Source organism: Hippocampus zosterae, chromosome 1, assembly GCF_025434085.1.
Source record: "Hippocampus zosterae strain Florida chromosome 1, ASM2543408v3, whole genome shotgun sequence".
Lineage (NCBI taxonomy): Eukaryota > Metazoa > Chordata > Actinopteri > Syngnathiformes > Syngnathidae > Hippocampus > Hippocampus zosterae.
This window is the reverse complement of record NC_067451.1, coordinates 6,341,400-6,361,677: the sequence shown is the minus strand read 5'-3', so window position 1 is coordinate 6,361,677 and position 20,278 is coordinate 6,341,400. Positions and strand designations below refer to the sequence as shown.

Genomic DNA, 20,278 nt, shown 5'->3' with positions numbered 1-20,278 from the left:
ATACAAAATGTAAAAAGTACATATTTCTGAGAACTTAGCTAAGACAAGTCAAAGTCTGCGTCAATGCATCCCCAGGGGGTTGAAAGCAAAGCAGCAACTGTCTTTTGGCTGTGCACAGCTCCAGTCTGGCTGTCATCGTGCTACTTAGCCATTCAAGCAAGCACTTGTGACACACAGACATTTTTTTTTTCTTGAAATGCCCCAAAATTACCCCTTTCACTGTTTTGTCTCCGCTACCGCGGCTTTCTGGGAAGAGGGTGATTTATTTATTTGATTGTGTCTCTCACATCCCATTGAAAAAAAGGTCTGGGGCTTTTCATATCACTCAGCATGATGGAATGCACCCATTTGTACCTCCTTGGAGATTAAGCACCGTGAAATGTCAATTTTGAATAAAGCGGGCGGGCGGGGAGCGAGGGGCTACTGGAGTGCGAGTGAGGGGTGTGGGGGGAAGGATGCGACGGGGGAAGAAGGCGTGGAAGAAAAAGGAGAAGAAGAACATGAAGGAGAAGAAGGAGATGAGGGCGGCTTTGTGCTCGCTGTCTTGGGAAGCGTGAAGGGCCCAAGAAAATATTTGGACACAGCTCACAAAAAAAAAAAATGCTTTCTGTTCACAGCAAAACAGACAACACGCTCACTATTATTATTATTAATAGACTACAACAAGTAGACAACAACTACAACAAGACTACAACAAGTAGCAGAAACAATAGTAGTACTCTAAATAGTCCGAATAGTTATCGTGGTTGTTGTAGTTGTCTTATTAGTAGTTGTAGCCGTGGTGGTCAAAGTGGTTGCAATAGTTGCAGAAGTAGTGCTCAAAGGAGTAATAATAATAATAATACATTTTATTTATAAGCGCCTTTCAAGACACACAAGGACACTTTACAAAGCAAAAAACACAAAACAATGCAGGTTGAGCAGCGGCAGCCAAAACGCGCCAGCGTTCACTCAACCCGAAAGTCCGAAAGAAACCACAAGGGAGGGGGGGTGGGGGGTGGGGGTAGAAAAAAAACCCACGCTCGAACTACCCTCATTTTGAGGATAATTTGAGTGAGGCAAAAAACTCCTGCACAAGCATATGACCGTTACAACAGGTCACAAGACATAAACAATGAAGACGGTGAAATAAGGGAATGTATGAGGGAGGGGGTGATGGTGGGGGACTAGCTTCCGTGCATATTTTCATCAGGGGAAGGTCGAGATACCTAAGGTATATATCAGGCTGTTGAGGTGGTATTGGTTTGCACTTTCAGTGCATCGTGAGTAGTAGTAGTGTGCGGACTACTGTGACAAATACAAGTATGACATTGTTAAAATATTAAGATGATTATGACTACAATGATGACACGGTCAACAACGGCAATTTTTTTTCAATTAGAAATGCAAGTAAAGTTTTTGAGCTGAATGTATTGCACTGAATCAGAATTTGCCTTCATTTTTTCCCCGAGCGCATCAAATTTTCCTGATAATAATCCTGCAAGGTATTTAGTAAGAGTAATAATTAGGTTCAGCAACCGGTGATTTATTTTTTGTTCCTGAAATGTCAAAGCGAGATTGCAATGCCTGGTAAAATCTGTGTTACACAAGGTTTTATAAAACAAAAATAAATAAATCAATAAATAAATACAAATAAAAATATCTCAAAAACCTGATGTGCTCAGGTAAATACAGGTTTAGGGATACATAATGCCATCGTTGTTGAAAATTTGCTGTTAACCAGGGTTTTTTTCACAGCAGTACTAGAAGTACAGTACATCTAATCGTAGAAGGATCAGCAGTAGGAGCAGACGAAGTCATACTACTACTAGGAGTAGCAGAATTATTACTAGGTGTTGCAGTATTAATTAATTGCAGGACCAAAAGAAATAGTAGTGATGAAGTACTCGGAGCAGTAGCAGTAGCACAACTAAGACAAGTTGCGTGCAAGTTCTTACTGGCTGGATGAGTAGAAGTGCAACTTGTAGTCGCAACTCCAGAAGTGCAAATATGACAAAGAGTTGTAGTCATCGGATAATTAGTATGAGTAGAACTCGTAGTGTATTCATTTCTTTTTATTGTCGGCCTCGGGTGTTTTTCATTTACGGCCTTGGCGGAAGTCGCACCCCATTGGATGTGGCGGTGTTGTTTTGTGGGCGGGAGGCGGGCGATAGATGGCAAGGCCTGGCGGCCAGCGCGGAGAGGTTAATGAAGCCACTTTTCCCCCATCATCCCCGCCCGCCCGCCGGGCATTTTACGGCACGTGAATTAATTACTTGTGACAAATACGATTCGGACAAGCCTGCCTGCCAGGCGGCCCGTGAACAAAAACATTTTCCCATCCAGCGCGGCTATATTAGCCGTAAAGGCGCCACCGGCGGGCAACCGGCAGCTCGCCACCCAAAACATGAACAAGAAAAATAACTTTTTCTTGTATCGTATTTTCCACACTATTAAGCGGACCTAAAAGTATACAATTTCTCAACCACAGGAGAGAGACGAGCCGCTGCGGGTACCCGCGCTGCCATCAACAGAACAGTTCACATAAAATAACAAAATAATACAACACATAAGACGCAGAAAGTCATGCAATCTGAAACATTTTTTCTGCACACACTTTGGTGTTTGAAGCAGTCCTAGATGAAAGAGGAGAGAGAATCAAAGTGTCCTTTTACCAGTGGATCACCAGACGTGATGCTGAAACGTTGCAAATGTCTGCTACAAGCTAAGTTTGAAAGCAAACAAGCTAAGTTTGAAAGCAAACAAGAAGCTGTAGCGTCTATTGGGGGAAAAAAATAGCGTGGCTCACATTTCCAGTCCCATGTAAATCCGCTTCAATTCCAAGCGGCGACTCTCAGTTCCACGCAGCCGCGCTCTGCGCTGACGCTCTTTTCTTCTCATCGTCGGCTCAAATCAAGCCATTCATCCATCCAGCCGCAAACTGCCCAACATTTCTGTTTCACAAAACGGGGCTGTGAAAAATGCTGCCATTACAGGTGCAAAAAACAACCCAATCCCCCCCCACCCCCTTGGCTGTTCATAAAGTGCGCCTTATGGTGTGAAAAATACGGTAAATACGATTTTTATCCCAGCAAGATCAAGACTCATTTCTCAAAAATGTGTGTCTATTTGTGAGTTGCTGTATACAGTGATCCCTCGCTCTAACGCGGTTCACTTTCCGCGGCTTCACTGTTTCACGGGGGGGTTTTTTGTGCAGTTTTTTAATGCTTTTAACCCTTTAAATCAGAACCCGTCGGCGGCGACGCGTGTCGACCGGACAGTATTTCCAAAAACTATTATAGTTATTTGTTGAAAACATTTTTTTTGTAATTGGACCTGAAAACACGTTTTGGTTTTTGATTTCATTGTATATATAGTTAAGTATTGTATAACTGTAAAAAAAATCAAGTTCACTACTTCACGGATTTCCCTTATAACTGGTTGTTTTTGGAACGTCACCCCCGTGATAAACGAGGGATCACTGTAAAATTTATGATGGCACTTGTAACAATTTAGTACTTTTGATTTAAAATATTTCGTTTCAAATGAAAATAAGAACAGCTATTTTGGAAATTTAAAAAAAAAATTGTGTATTATGTTTCCATTATGATTTTTTTTGGACATATTTCCTCATGTTGTTTTTGCAGATGCTTCTCTGTCCTACATCTGATTCAAATGCAACTGCCAATGCACTTAATGTGCCTCTTTGCTGGTGACATACGTCACAAATGAAAATTCTAGGTGACATGTCCATCCGCTGAACGTTCAAATCAAATAAAGGGACAAAAGAAAATCGTTGCTTGACCATTGAATAAAATTCAGACAAAATCTTTGTCATTTTGGAAAAAAAATTGTCATTTTGTAAATTAAGGGCAATGTAAAAGCGACCAGCAGGTGTCCACTGGACTCCATTTTTCTTCTGCTATAATTTTTTTACCTGAACCCTTCACCAAATTACTCATACATGAAGAGAAATGAGGAGTGGAGGCAGGATGCGAGCTATTTCGACAACAACAAAAAAAAGGTGTCGTTCATTTTCAAAGTAGGTCTTCTCATTAGTCCTCTGCATATGTCGAGGATCGTATCGCGTTAGCGTTTGTTGAGATAAAAGACGTCGTGCTTCAGTATAAACGCGTCACAACTTGGATCGACCTCGGGTAATACGCCAAAGTGTCAGAGAACGAGCGCGATGGTTCTGGCCGGACCATTTGTTCACTGAAATTGCAGTCAAGACAAGGCCATTTTAGAGCTGTGCTATGTGATCTGCTCCGAGGGGTGCATCGTCAAAACGCCCCAGTAGTCGTCTTGTTTCGGTCCTCCCAGGAGAGAACATAACAAATGTGCACAACAGCACATCAAAAAAAAAAAAAAGAAGAAGAGTGGAGGTTGTCAGTGGAAATAGGTCTCCACCATCTCCGGGCTCATTGCTCTGAGTTAGATGGAAGCGAGGTGTATTTGACTGAAAGCCAAAGCTGAAGAGATACTTGAAGGTCACGGCGGAGTGTTGTCATGGGTTGACACACCAGACCTTCAAAAAGTTTGTTGCGATTCCAATATACGCCTGGGAAGAGGGGGGCCTCCACATCGGTGAACTGCAAACATTTTGAATATTAAAAGCTTCGTATCAAATTTGTCATATCTACCAAAAATGTCAGTAAGAAACAAACAGTGAATAAGTAGAAACTTCATCATGGATCAACCTCTAATTTGTTTTCATAGTTGTACTGACCTGCTTCGTTGGGCTTCAATTCGCTTCGCTGAAACTATAGCGGAATATCCACCCGGGGTTAGCATCAAAAGTTAAAAACTAAAAAATTGGACGAAGAAGACATCTGTAAGAATTTGTTTCATGGAGGCAAACGGCTATTAAGTCTGACATTTGCACAACCAGACACTTGGCTCGAAAGAAAATCAATGGCGATCTATATATATATATATATATATTTATTTATTAACTTTTGTGGGATGGGGGGGCGGAGGGTGGGATGATTTCAACCTCGCTCAATCTGGCTGACAGTTCAATTTCCTGTGCAAAGCTTTCATTTGGCGCACCCTGCGTCCGTATCGGGAATGCGGATCTTACAAGGTCATCGGGCATCCATAACAAAAAAGAAAACTAAAAGGAAATACGACTGTAAATAAAAACATAACATATACTAAGATGACACTAAAACATACTAATGAGCACGATCCTCTATAAACCTCCAGAACACTTCTGTGGTGGCATTATAAGATAAAATAAGACATTCAAAAAAAAAGAAATCATATTTTGATATTCACAAGACCTGGTTTAAACGTGCGACTTATGGGAGTAATTTTCCCATAAAAACAGCGATGGTGGCGTGACAATGATAACATTTTAAACCCCCCCACCAAAAATAATACAAATAAAAATAAAAAAATCATCCTTTGATTCTCACTGAAGTGAGATCTTTCAGGACTTAAAACTCAAGCTCAAACTGTGTTATGAAAGAGAGTGGACAGTTGATCAGGTTTTCAACTTACAGGGTGAATGAAAGAGTGCAAAAAATCATTTCAGAAAGAAATCTTATTTTCACCCAGACCTTTGTCAAAATCATACCACTATTTGACTTTTGGGGGGGAAAGCGGCGGGGGGCGGGGGGGGGGGGGGATAAATCAATGCCAGCGATAGCAAAGCTATCCACCGTGTGTATCGATTGAGGATTGCGCTAAAGGTAATTGCTTCAGGTCAATAGAGTGTTTTCTTGCTTCATTAACGGAGAGGAAAACTTCTCTCGTGTCAATGGAAATGATTGACCACAAAGCACGCGATGACATTTCTATATAATGGCAGAGCACATTTCAGATCAACTTTTTTTTTTTGATTGGTTCCTGCCCTTTGGCAGGTTGCAGCACTATTTTTCTTTTTTCATGTGCCTCACCGAGTGTCCATAAATCCACGGAATTTATTTCCAATGAGAACGTGAAGGCTCGGCGGGAGGCACAAGTTCAACGACTTAAAGTCTCTGTGTAACGCTGAAACATGTGGAAAAACATATAAATAAATATTAGACAGGCTAACAGGAAAGTAGTGAAGCAAACTCCTGAAAGAACGTGAATCATTTATAATTGCCGATTGTGACAGTTCAAACCATCAATAAAGTCCAAACTTCATTAAGTTATTTCATTTGACAACATTTCGCTTTAAAATATAGAATGGATTCCTTCATATTCTGAAAAGTGCACGAGCAAATTTAGGCATGTGTGGCGAAGACTCTCCATACCAACCCAGGCAAAACTTAGCTCCTCCCCCAAAATATCATCACACAGCTGAGATGCATCACATTAACCCATTTCTTTGACATCATTTACTACTTTCCTTTTAGTCTGGGTATTGGACCATCTCAGGGGAGAAAGAACACCAAAAAATGGGCGCATTTTTTGCAACTCATGAACACTGTATTCTAAATGGATTGGAATTTCCAAAAGACCGCATATTTTGTTCAATATTTAAATACTCGTCTCTCGCTCCTTTTCCTGTATGACATTTTAATGCGAGGGTTGCTATTTCAATGTGTCGTTTCCTGGCTTCAGTTCATGTAATTGTCATAAAATTTACTTGGGAGATTTATCAGGCTCTAAAAATATGAAGTCTGCAACGAGAACACCATAATTCATCAGCCCCGCTGACGAGATCAGCCGTTGCCTCACCACGTCGACGCTCGTATTTCTTCATGGCCGTGTTTTAATCATTTTTACTGGTGTGTTTTCCAAGTCCGCACCACACTGGAGTAACGAGCTTTTGTCGTGGCAACGATCAGTGACATGCATTTACACTCACATATATGCATATACAGTATATGCATTTACGCATACAGTATACACACCACACACACACACACATATTTTTTATATATACTGTATGTACAGGTAGATAGATAGATAGAGATAGATAGATAAATAGATAGATAGATAGACAGACACACACACACACAGACAGATATATATATATATATATATATATGGGCGGCCCGGTAGTCCAGTGGTTAGCACGTCGGCTTCACAGTGCAGAGGTACCGGGTTCGATTCCAGCTCCGGCCTCCCTGTGTGGAGTTTGCATGTTCTCCCCGGGCCTGCGTGGGTTTTCTCCGGGTGCTCCGGTTTCCTCCCACATTTCAAAAATATGCATGGCAGGCTGATTGAACACTCTAGATTGTCCCTAGGTGTGAGTGTGAGCGTGGATGGTTGTTCGTCTATGTGTGCCCTGCGATTGGCTGGCAACCGATTCAGGGTGTCCCCCGCCTACTGCCCGGAGACGGCTGGGATGGGCTCCAGCACCCCCCGCGACCCTAGTGAGGATCAAGCGGTACGGAAGATGAATGAATGAATATATATATATATATATATATATATGAACACATCTAATAAGATAATAATTTGATCCCACATCCTCATGTCACGTTTTCTCTTGAAAGAAGCCAGAATGAACACAGGCAAGGTCACAAATGGCTCGGAAAAAACGCGGATGTCATCCATCGATGTAAAGGAGGACAGCTTACATTGTCCACTGCAGAGACAACAGTTGCGGTTTTAACATTCCGCTGGTCCTGCCGCCACGCTATCACCGGCGCCCATCTCTTATATGCTGATTCTATCATAATAAAGAAAATTGGCTGGATCCCAGTAGAGAAGAGCCCTAATAGAAAATAATTCTGCCCTTGAAACACTCTAGGGGGTGGGGGGGGGGGGGGAATTGGCTGTGGTGGAGTGGAGGATGGGGGGTCTTTGATGAGATGATGCTATCTTTATTTAGACTCCGGCATCCGGGGCCGCGACCGTGTGTTCATATATCTAATTAAAATAACATCGCCTGCGTAGACAAAAGGCTGCTTATCACATCAAAAATGTTCACCCTGCCTTTCTTTTTTTCCCCATTTTCCTTTTAATTCAAAAGATTATCTTTGTTGATTGGCCGCTAACAGGGACTCCGGCGACTCGTCAGACCGCTCGTTTGATATCTGTGGGCTCAAACGTATGACGCTCACCTATGCCATGAAAACCAACACAAATGACAAACTTTCTTCTTGGAAGATCAACATATAGAAATTTTTAAAAATGTGACTTATATTGAGAAAATATTTCTGAAGCACAATTTTTTGTTTTACAAAACAAATACCATTTGTTCTTTTATTTTCACGTCAAAAAAACCTAATAATTTTTCAATATTTTACAGACACACACACAAACACTACAATATGGTTCTCTTTGCTGATTTTATTTTGATTTAATTTTTTTCTGTTCAATGGATTCAACTGTTGTAAATTTTACTTTTAGTCTCCATCCAAAAACACTTCCAATTTTCCGAAAATGACAACTTTATTCTTGAGAAGTTCCCACGGGACTTTTTTTTACATGAATTCTTATGTTTTTCCTCCGGCAAAAGCGCTATCAAACAAGCCTGGGCCTTTCACTTGAAATACAGTCAATGAAGAAAACCAACATTGATTAAGATGGCATTTTTTTCCTCGAAAACCCCCGCAATCATTTTTTTAAAAAATTGCCAAAAATAAAATAAATTGAGTTTTGCTCTCCCCCCACAACATATTGAAAAAATGAACTAAGGGTGAGTCACCCAATTCTTCACCGAGCATTCCATTGTGTCCATTGTATTCCGTGACCTTGTGCGAAAACTTCATCGCTCTACCTCCAATCAATGCTGTCCTGCACCAAATAAATAAATAAAAGAATACGTATTTAATGTCTCCCCCCCCCCCCCCCCCCCCCGCTTCTCCCCCTCCTGGTTGTCCCAATTCACAAAGGGCAAGATGACATTGATTCACCTTTCATTTGGAATTCTACCAGACATTCTCAGCTATCGATTTCCCGCCATCATTTGGTGGGGGCGGGGGCCACCCCGCCACCGACAGTATGACATGTGTCATTTCATTTTTGCTCCAGTGTGGCCCCATTACGAGCAGGTGTTGCTGGAGATAAACGCTCCAATGGGAACGACGTAGCAGCTGCTGAATCCTCCTTTTTTTCTCCCCCTGCTTAATTTTGTATTTTCAGGGAAATAAAATGGAACTGAGCATTATCTTATTTTCATTTTTGGAAAAAAAACTGTTTGCAATGTTTCACATTGAATTATTGAAGTTCAACCCCAGCAATTCCTCCAAAAAAATCACGATATTTTGTTTGCATGTTTTGAATAAATGGAGGGAAAAAAGTTCTTTATAAAAGAAAATAGCACAGCATTGTATTAAAAAAAAAGTTGGATTACTCTGCATGCTGTAGTATTCCAGTGTTGGATATGCCTTTAAAGGGCGTGCCCTCGTGAGTGACATCAATAGCTGGAAACAGGTTGGGCCAAGTGCGTGGGAATTGTGGCAGCATTTGTAAGTTAGATAATTTGATTGCATCGGCGACTGAGGCTCTACTTGCACATAGGTGATGTGAAGTTTCAAAACAAAGAGAGGAAAAATCCTGTTCTATGGTGATCGTAATCCCAGGGGCAAATTTTATTTTGAAATTATATCATTAAATTTTTGTTACAATAAATCCATGAAATGTATTACGTTTAATTCATATATTTTATCACAAAATAGCATTTTATTGTATATGTTATTACTTGATGAATATTGTTGATTCTTTAAACATTAGGGGGGAAAAACTGTTTGGTTCTTATATTTTTTCATTTTATGTTCCCGTTAACTCTAATAAAATAAATAAAACGTTTTTCGGCACGTCACAAACTCACCCAGGAAGTAACGTTAACCATTCTCCATATTTGGGCGCGAGTCTGTCCTGGAAAACCCCTCCAGGCGCGGGCGCTGTGGCTAAACAATGGTGGTAAAGAAAAACAAGAAGAAAGCACACAGTCGGCAGTTCTATCTGGCTATAGCTGTCAGCTAATGCTATGCCAACGTTTGAATCCAAAACTACGACTCAACTTGATATTGTTTAGGAGATTATATAACGACTTCATATCAACATTACTATCAGAACTCACATAATTTATCGATTTCTCCGTGCGTTCCTCAGATAGCCTTGAAGCTAACAGGCAGACGGGCCCTAAAAAACAAAACATCTTTGTCAACAAATTTTTTAAAAAGTGCAAAAACAGCTGGCACAATATGAGCGTGGATCAGTGCAAAGGTACAACTCTTTGAAAGTTTTAATACAGTACACTGCATCCAGTTTGAAAGAAAAAAAAAGTATCACTTCCGCAACAGGTGTTAGCAGTGTTGCTAATGAAGTATGGATACGTCTCACGTAGCTTTCGGCAAGCTGTCACTAAAACAGACAGAAGTGGATTTTGAAAACATTCTAAGCTCATATTGTAAGACCGACTTGAAACAAAAAAGGTACCTTTTATCCATTACTCTTCAAAAAAAAAAAAAGTAAAAATTGTAGGCAGAGTAATATTTCATTTATGTTGGTTACATTTAAAACAAGAGACTGTAACATATTAGACATTTAGTCAAATAATGTCTTTCATCCGAATAAATATGTTTGTGACTTCTTCTATGGGACCATTATTGCATTTTGTAAATTAACAATGAGCAATCATCATCGAAAAAATACCACAGGCAATATTTCTCTCCATGGTATTGTTGAGACCTAAAAAAAATGGTATACTTACCTCAAGGTAAGCGTCCGTCCACTTTATTTCTAATCAAATAAACGAGGGGGAAAAAAAGCATCTTTTGATATCACTCCAAAAGCTTTTTTTAATAAGTACAACAGCCACCATTGTACAAGAAGTGCCTTAGTACTCATCAGTGCTTCCGTTCTCTACTCTTTTCTGAGGGACACTTTCATAACAACCACTGGGACAGAACTCTTGCTATCTACACTGAAAAGCAGGGAAGAAACCAAAACTAGACCTGTCAACAAAGAGATTTCACAAATAACGTGATGTTATTCTTTTTTTTTCTTCTTCTTCTTTGTTTTATGAGAACAGGGGAACAAAAATTGCTCACAGGTACAGACACGGGGTTGATCGTCCGAAAGAAAAGCTTAGCTAGTTAACTGTACATTTACATAGAATCATTTTTCCTCCCTTTTATAATTTGACAAAGAAAAGAGCAGCGATGCTTTCACGTTATTTGTTTGCTTTTACTTCTTCAGCAAACAAAATGTGTCAAATAAATTCTTGGAAAAAAACATGTCAAGGTGTATCATAAAATAGTCTCTTGTCTATAGTTTGGATTTGTTTGGGTCCGACTACATCCTCTAAGTTTTCACACAGATGATCCGAGGCGGGGGCGGGCGGTAAAATGTCTTCGGCTGGCCCTCAGTTTTTCCACCACGAAAACCTCAATGTCTCAGAGACACGGCAATAAAAAGAAAGTGCCGGCGACTGATGGAGAAAAACAAAAAACAAAGATGTGACCTGGCGGGGGTCCGTCTATAGGCTGGTCACCAAATGCGAGGGCTCCTGAAGGGGCTCCTCCGGGGACAAGCCGTCCTTATTGGGGGGCACGATGAAGCCGTCGCTGCTTCCGCGTCCCAGCTGGTAGTAGGAGTGCAGCTGGTGGAGGTGGTTCCCGGAGCCCAGGTTGGGCATGCTCTTGTAGTACACGTCATCCGAGCTAGCCCCGGGACTCTTGGCCTCGCCCCCGTCCTTGGGGTCCGCCGGCAGCCCCGGGAGCATGGGCAAGCTGGTGTAGAGCGAGTCTCTCTGGCGCTGAGCGGGCGGCGGCGGCGAACCCTCGTCCTCCTCGGCGTTCTCGTCATTGAGCAGGGGGAAGAAGCTCTCGCTGTTCTCCTGCGGGATCCGCCGACGGGACGATGAGGTAAGGGCGGCCGAGTAGGGGCGATGGGCCAGTGGGAGGGGCGGCGGCTGGTGCGGGTGCTCGAACGAGCGGTCTGGCGGGGGGAGTGCCCTCTGGGGCAAGAGCGGCACGTTGGACTCCAAGCCCAGGCCTTCGACGGGGTGGCCGCCGAAGGTGCCGTGCTCCGGGTTGATGCCCATCGCCGCTCGCAAGCCGTACGCGTAGCCGCTCTCCTTGGAGCCGTTGCTGACGTTGTTGACCAACTTGTTGACCAGGTTGCGGTTGTGCTCCGCCGAATTGTTCAGGTAGGACGGGATGTAATTGGAGGCCAACTCTTTGAGGATCTTCTTCTCCAGGGTGGTCTCCTTGTGGTTGTAGCCCCGCTCAATGATCTGGACGCAGTCGCTCATGTAGTCGGCGCTGGCGATGCTGTAGCTGTGGTTACCATTCAGTGGTAGTGTATCCATGACACTTGTATCCCGGGCATTGTTCAGGATTCCCTCTGGAATGACAGAGGGGGGGAGCAAAGCGGCCATATTAAAGGCTGATGGGACGTAATTGGCGCGCAAATAACACACATCAAATTCCGCAGTGCTTTTAGCCTGAAATCTGTCCTGAGCGAAAAAGCTCTTTGAACGCAATTGGGTAGAGTGCACTTTTGCAAACAAGAAGCGACAAAAAAAAAAAAAAACATAGTATATGTCTATTAAAAGCCTATATGGAGACCCAGTTGCATACAGTGGAACCTTGAACATTGTTGCCTCAAAACTGAAATATTGAGCTTTTTATTCGAGAAAAAAAAAATACTTTCCATTGGAGAGCAACATGTAAAAATTGGAGAAGATTCTTTTCATTGGAGAAAAAAAAACGGTGGTGTTTGCTTTTGATTGGGGAAAAACATGCAAAAAAATTGGAGACATGCTTTTTATGAAAACACACAGTTGACAGATACTGTAGATGCTTTTTTGGAGGAAAAAATACGTTTTTAGAGATACAGTACACTCCGCTTAATAGAACACCATTGGGCCGAAGCGCTTCTGTTCTACTAAGCGGAGTTTCTATTAACCGGAGACACTTTATTAGGTACACCTTCAGACACGTCGACGACCAAGTAATGCACGCAGAAAAACCCCTGCTGACGAGTTAGAAGAGATATTTCGACTGTGGACGTCCATATCTTTAATCAAACAACAAAACAAAGACTTTAATCAACTTCAGTCAAACATCTCAAATCACGAGAAAATTTCGTTACTTTTGTCTGGAAACAGGAGTCCGTAATTTTGCGGTTGACTTCCCTCTCAATGCGGTGGATAAGAGGGAAGTCCTGGAAACCGCGGGCGTACCTTCTGAGAATCCGGCAATGCATCGTATCGTCTGAGTATGTCCTTCTTATAGCCCTCGTCTCTTGAATGAAGTTGAAGCCATTGTGACGTGCGTGTGTCTGTGTGGAGTGACGCGTGCTACCTGTTACTGTATACGGCTAGAACTACCGCGTTTTCTCGCGATAGTGGTACAGTATCGCGATAGCTACACTTCGAAAACCACTAGTTTACAATGTTCATTGCTTACGGCCTGTTCTATTAAGCGGAGTATCTTTATAGGAAATTGCATTAGGCAAATCCGTTCCGGAGCCTTTTGCTCTATTAAGCGGATTACTCTATTAACCGGTGTTCTATTAAGCGGAGTGCACTGTATATGCTTTTTAATGGAGACAGATAGCCCCCAAAAAAACCCACCACATGCTTTGATGGATAAAAAAAAACATGCAGAATTTGGTAAGACAAAAAATGTTTTAAAAAACTTGGGTGAATCTTTTTAGTGGGAGAAAAAGGTGAGGAGAGTGTCAAAAAAACATTCTCATTGGAAGAATGCGCGGGAAAAAAGACTTTTTGCTACAGTACAAGCTTCTCAATGCAGAAAAAGTTGGCAAATTTGACATGCTATTGACTTGTAAAAACATTTTAGGTTGGGAAAAAACTTCACTTGCTTTCTATGGGATTTTCTTTTTTCTCGAAATGCTAGCCACAGAAATTCCACTGTTTTTCATGTCATTACGTTTGAATGGATGGGAACACAGGCAAACACACAAAAGCTCAAGCACAACACAACAGCACAAATCACAAACTCAATAACTAAAAGTCATTCTGGACCCAGCCATATTGTCCCATACGAGCATTTTAGCAGCATTGTTGACATAATACAAAGTGCATGAACAAAGGCGACTGTTCAATATCCAGGCAAAAAAAAAAAAGAAATACAAGTCAGTTCATGTTGATGTCTTTTTTTTCGTGTTGAATTGGCAACCGCTATCGTGCCATTAAATGTGCCGATGCGTGTTGTGCAATTATTTTGAAAAGGGCCTTTGTTGCCTGACTTTGTAAGCGCGGTGTGAAACGGAAGTAAAAAGCCAAAGTCAATTACATTTGATAAGCAATGTTTAGTTTGACTCCCATACTTGTCTCTCTGTAGGGCTCTTAAAGGGACAGCATGAAGGGAAGAAGAGCACACAATCAGCAAAACAGTCACAGCGTCAATCGATATGCAAACACAAAAAACAACAAATAAACGAAAAGAAAAAGATGCTATGCTAACGCTAACACAACTTTCGGCAACAAAAGCAATGCGATGATTCGCAACGGCAATGAAACTATCCTGTTCATGCACGGAGACATAAACAATTGGAGATACATGCTTTTGATTGGACACCGATGCTAAGCTAGCGCTAACACAACACGAGAGGTGTCCTGGCTGGTCTGCCGTCATTTTAGACTGCAGAAAGTGTGTTGCAGTAGTAATGACACTTTCTCATTTATTTTGTCATCAACAATTAGACGCTGATGCTATGCTAGCGCTAACACAAGATCGTTCTTATGCTGTATGCTAACAATGGCCATTGGAATACAGTGTGGTTGTCTCCAGCCGTGCATTTCATGTTAAAGGCAGAATGAAATCAGGCAAACATTCTTAAATTTTCTTTTTTGTGAGGGTATAAGAGATGGGGGTGTGGAGGCACTGCTCCAGCTGGAACAGTGAAGAGAAGTGAGCACACCTTGCGCGTTGTACATGCCCAGCGGGTTGTTATAGACTGCCGACTCCCCAAGCAATGTATTATACGGATTGTTAGTGCCATGAGGACGTAGGAGTGCATTTGGTATAAGATGGTTAGCCATAGCCCCTGCAGCAGCCAGAGAAGACAGAATAGGACAGGAAAGGGAGAACGGGAAGAGGGGGGGGGGGGCAGGAACAGGTACAGGTGGGTGGATAAATTGAGACAGAGCGGGAGAAAGGGAAAGAAAACACATATCAGTTGGGCAAATGTAGCTGAGAGCCATTAACATCCAAATGATCACATGATCATTAATGTGACGGAGAGGTGGTGGATTCGGGGGGAAGAGGGAGAGGAGTGGTGGGGGTGTGAGAACCGGACTGACAAAAGCTAATGCGACTGATGAAACCCAAGCACTAATGTTGGCCATTAGTGCATCCGTGCAGCGAAAAAGAGTGACGGCGAGGTTCGGGCATGTCCTAATGTAACGTTTTTAGATGCGTCACGGGACAAAATTAAACACCCCCCGTCACCCCCCCCCCCCAAAAAAAAAGGGAGAAAGAGAAAGACAGGAATGAAACCGCAAAGCATGTTGCGATCATCATTATGAACGTAAGTGCATAAATGTCGTTCCTAACCTTCAGATTCATTCATTTGGAGATGCATACTTTTGGAGGAAAACACGCCAAATCTGAAGACACTTGCTTTTCATTGGGTGAAAAATGCAGAGCATACAGTTATAACTGCCTAGATGTCGCAAGATGGTGACAAAGCCATGACTTTTGTCGAAATGGAGCTCCTCAAATGACTTCAACATTGTTGCTTAGTATCAAGATGGCGCCAGCAAAATACTCTGATTCAATTTGCGAGTCCCGAGTTGTGAATAGGCAACAGTGTGAATGCTTTTGATTGGAAGACAACTTGAAGACATTTTCATTGGAGAAAATATGGAAAATGTGACGATCTGTTTTTGATTCGGGGAAAAACTGGGGAATTTGAAGATATCTGCATTTCAGTGGGGAAAATACAGGCTTTTTATTTCGAAAAAATAATTTCTTGGGATCAAAAATACAAAATTGTGAGGCACCCGACTTCAATCAGGGAAAATGTTGGGACAGATGCAAAAGTAAAACTTGTTCATTCCTATAGCACTTAGAGGGGGGGGGGGGGGGCCAAAACAAAACGAAACTTAAAAAACTCAATATCAGTCGGCAACCGATTAATTTTTGTTGAATTTTATTTCAGGGAAGTCAGCCAGCATTGAAGGCAGACTCGTATTTATTGAAAATGTTCCCTAATGAATAATTGTAGGCTTTACTGGCATTCACAGCATTTATTTGGCTTCTTGGAAATTTAGATTTTTTTTTTCTTAAAAGCAGTCAACACTTGACACCCCCCCAAATTACGGTCGCGTTCAACAAACAGCACCCCTTGCCCCCCCTCTCTCTCTCCCTCTCCCCTTACATCCCAGACCCCCTTCTTGTGACACATACCGCATTTATCCTGTCTCATAAATTGGGCAATTGCGAACGAGGCGACACGTTTGATACTCGGCGGGGGCGCCACCACCGCCTTCCAGGGACTCGTCGGAAATTCGGTGAATAATTCAAACGAGGCTTTTATCTTTATGGCGGAGTCATGTTGACTGGGTAAAAGCTGTTGATGGTCGCAAGAGCTGAGTGGCTAATTATTGAGATCTTGACACGTCCTCTTTGCGTTGTCGCCATCATCCATCACTGTAACCGTGCATTAGCACCTGCCGCGAATTGAATGCGCCAACCATCAAGTTGGGGATAGGAGGCTGGAGGGACGGGGGGGGGGGGGGTTATAAGACGGACGCCAAACCTGATGTCAAGATTTTTTGCAAACTTTTTGGGTCCCGGCATTAAATGTTCTAAATGCCATAGGAATTAAAAAGTTGCCCATCGTTTAAGAAACATGAGAATGAAGTCATATTTGATGTCTTTTGTCGGAATAAAAAGTTGTGATCGTCACAAAGGAAGAAAGTCATATTTTGTATAGTTTGTCATGTTTCTATTAAATTAATTGCACATCACTTTGGTCAAGTCTGTTGTCAATTTGGTTGGATTGGGATTGCAAAAAGACAACTTTATTCTTGCAATATGATTCTTGCTATTTATTCGGGAAATTGTGCTTTTACACTAAAAAAAAATATATTTAAAAATAAAGGTAAGACTATAATCTCCAAAGTTACGCTTTTTATTCTGCATACTTTATCACTATAATTCCAATCATCAAGTTTTTAATTTTCAGCGGTTTATTATGTTTTATTTTTTGTTGCACTGGCCCACAGAACTAGTTAAGCACTTAGCTTAGATGACAGTGACTTATTAAAAATTATTTAGCTAAATTCATAAGCTACGGCTCCTGGACGCCAAGTTGCAGAAAAGTTGCCTTAAATGCATTACAACTCATTATTATTTTTGTAATGAACATCTCTCCACTGCTTTGACTTTTAGTAGTCAGTTCAGCAGTTTTGAAGTTTGCCCAACCACAGCTTGGCCATGCTTGATTTGGGGGGAATTAGGAGCTTATTTAATAATGTATGACATGACCCACGCTGTGAAAATAAAACAGATGATCTTTCTCATCTGAACTGTGGGATACTTAAATAACGGGGCAAAAAGCAGCACACTGTCAAAGCACCCCACAAAAATGCTTAGCAGTGGACTGACAAGGAAAAAAAAAAACAAGCCAAATTAAAATCTTTTTTAAATGCAGAAGTCAGAAATGCAGTATGTGCATTTCAATGTGAACAAGCAACAAAATTGCCAAATTTTTATATGCATGCAGGTCATCGGCTGAAAACTAACAAAAGTATGCTAAATCTTCATTAGATATATCAAACCAAAAAAAGTGCTGCGTTTGCATTCATGCTTTTATTGGGTTAAAAACACGGTCTTAAACAAAAACTTGGAGTAAGGTGCTTTGCCTTGGATGCATGCAAAAACAAAATTGCAAAATTTGGGGAAATCTTTTCCTTTCCTAAAATCAAACTAAAAACTCAAAACTCTGAATATTTGAAGACGCTTGGTTTACATTCAGAGACGACTCGCAGAAATTTGCAGGTACATACTTTTTGTGGGAGGAAAACATGCAGAATGTCATTGGGGAAAATCCATAATCTGGAAGACAAGAAATGGAGCAAATACCTCTGTTGAGTGACGCCGAGCTGTTGATGTCACCGGTCATGAAAGACGACTCCGACTGTTTTCTGACCGTATCGTTCCACATCCGACGGATGCGACTCTGCGGGGACGACAGTCAACACGGTTAAAAGAGTCGTTCTGTGTCGTACGCCGAGCCTCCCATCAAAGATGGGAGCGACTGCACTCAGTCAATGATAAAGTCATCAGTCAGGCTTTCCCAATTCGTGTCTGGGGGTGCGGCGACTCAATCTGAGACGGGGCGATCCGAGTTAATTGCACCCGAGTCCCATGGGCCGTTGCGCAAGCTCAGGGTCTCTGACAACTCTGGATCCAGTGTCGTGGGTGCTTGGGATTAGGCAAGTGTCGGTGTTAGTGAGCTGGTAGGCAAATTCCAGAGTAAAAATCCTCTGGGTGTGCCTGCACCCCATGGAGAATGAACTTTGAGAGATCTTTATAGTCGAGGAAATCAGCGGTGGGAGAGGGATGCCCTGGCGTTGCTGGAAAATGGATTTAGCTGGGAACGACATTAACGGTGGCCCGCTACATGAATCTGTTGGGCCATTTCTGCTGGTGCCAGCAGAAAAGAATGTATAAATCAATGAGATGAAACAACACATTCTTGCTTTTTTAATATCTAATATTCTATATTTTGAGTATTATCGTCTTTGGTCTTTTTTCCACTCATTTCACACATTTGATCGCCCTCGTTCGTTTAGCGGATGTGCATTATGCATTTTGTCCAAGGACTATACACATGTCACTATTTTATCCACAGGTAGGTCTACATAAATAATTATAAATTTGGTTTAGTACTGTTTTAAATCGCAGAATCTATTTGTAGGGTGGTGGAGAGTGTGGATATATTTTAAGTGGCTGCCTAGATCAGGCAATGGCTCGATACTGCATTTTGTCAACTGCGATGGTAAACTTCACTATTTCAAATACAGGTAGGCTTACAAAAGAATTATGAATTTTTTTAAGTATTGTTTTAAATCAGGGCCATTGCCGGTTCTAGCAGGTTCACTCAAACCAAAAAGGCTTCATGTTGACTCTGCTTAGCATCCTTCCACTTTGCACCCAAAATAATTGCAGTGAATAAAAACCCTAAGGAAGTACGCTGTTATTTTGCATCAAAATAAAGTTCCCAATAATATTTTTGCTCATTTTGAGACACAATGTAATCATTAATGCCATCAATTAGTCCCATCACTAACAGGTAGACATTAACAATGTGTGAGTAATATTTTTAAGGGATTTTAAACGACAACTGTGTTTTCCTGCGATTGGAACATTGCAACAAGACAACCGCAATACGATTTGCGTCTTATTTTAAAGGGTGAGCTTAGAGTCTTCTCCAGTGTTTCCGCACCAGTCTTATGAAAACGCTGACGCCCTGTCAAAGCGGCATGTATAATTAAAGGCGCTGATCTGCATGCCGAATCCAATTGCGGGTTTGCAACCATGTGCTCGACGCTAAGGTCGATTCATAATTGAACCCCGGCTGCGAGTATCTTGCTTTTGGAAAATGGACACGGTGTTCAATTACGGCGTAGCGCCGTGGGACGAATGCGGGAACAATCGAGATGACAATGAAAAAAAAAAACGCACCAAATTCCATCTCTGATGCGCTTCCTGAGAATGCCCCCCCCCCATCTTCCTATATTTAAAATGTTAATTATTACGATTATTGATCGCATCTTTCACTTGAGCAGGATGAATTATTGGAAAGTATCAGCACCAATTTTCACTGGAGGGTAATTAGTCTTCTTTTAATAAACAGACGACAGCCATGAAGAAAAAAAAAGCAAGAAAACTAATTAACAATGAGGAAAAATAGACTTGGAAGAAATCTATTGGCATTATTTGTCAATTAATTAAAAGTGAGTTGAAGATGAGATTCAATCAGTGGGGAAATGCACAAAATTGGACTGTCAGGCTGAATCACAAGTTTGTCTAAACAAGTATGCCAACACTTGCTACTTGGGGGTAGCAAAGGGCAACAGTGCTATTTATCGGAAAATGTGTTGTACGGCAACAGAGGGGGCACACTTAAAATATTCAATGTAATATTCTATCACCCAGCTGGTGTATTCATCATTTGTGTTCATGTGCGTGAGTTGAGGTAGTCAGAGTTCTGCCTCACCAAGACATACTTGAATACTTGTATGAAGCAAAGAATTGATTGCCTCATGTGCCCAGATTTTCAGGGAGTCCCAAACATCTTACGAAAGCAAATTAGCAAAGTCTTATTGATAAAATAATTAAATTGGCGTTTAATGAAAAGCCAAACATGGAAGATGTCTAAACTGAAAGCATTTATCAGAACCGGACAACAAATCGAAAGG

General features: G+C 41.6%; 2 protein-coding genes across 14 annotated transcripts in view; one reads left to right on the top strand and one right to left on the bottom strand.

Annotated features, from left to right (window-relative positions):
• The window catches only part of mfsd8 (major facilitator superfamily domain containing 8), a 375,281-nt gene that overhangs the window by 269,146 nt on the left and 85,857 nt on the right, over positions 1 to 20,278 (top strand). The window lies entirely within an intron of this gene.
• LOC127605003 (adhesion G protein-coupled receptor L3-like) overlaps positions 8,298 to 20,278 on the bottom strand; it is a 138,762-nt gene continuing 126,781 nt past the window's right edge. For 4 of the 13 annotated variants that reach the window (XM_052072553.1, XM_052072544.1, XM_052072561.1 and 1 more), the window contains 4 exons: positions 17,937 to 18,033; positions 14,767 to 14,892; positions 14,173 to 14,190; positions 8,298 to 12,219 (listed from right to left, as the gene is read on the bottom strand). In XM_052072553.1, coding sequence (XP_051928513.1) covers positions 11,351 to 12,219; positions 14,173 to 14,190; positions 14,767 to 14,892; positions 17,937 to 18,033 — 1,110 coding nt within the window. In that variant the 3' untranslated portion in view covers positions 8,298 to 11,350. Of the gene's footprint in view, positions 12,220 to 14,138; positions 14,191 to 14,766; positions 14,893 to 17,936; positions 18,034 to 20,278 lie in introns of all 13 variants that reach the window. The other 9 variants (XM_052072623.1, XM_052072632.1, XM_052072570.1 and 6 more) reach the window with 5 other exon arrangements.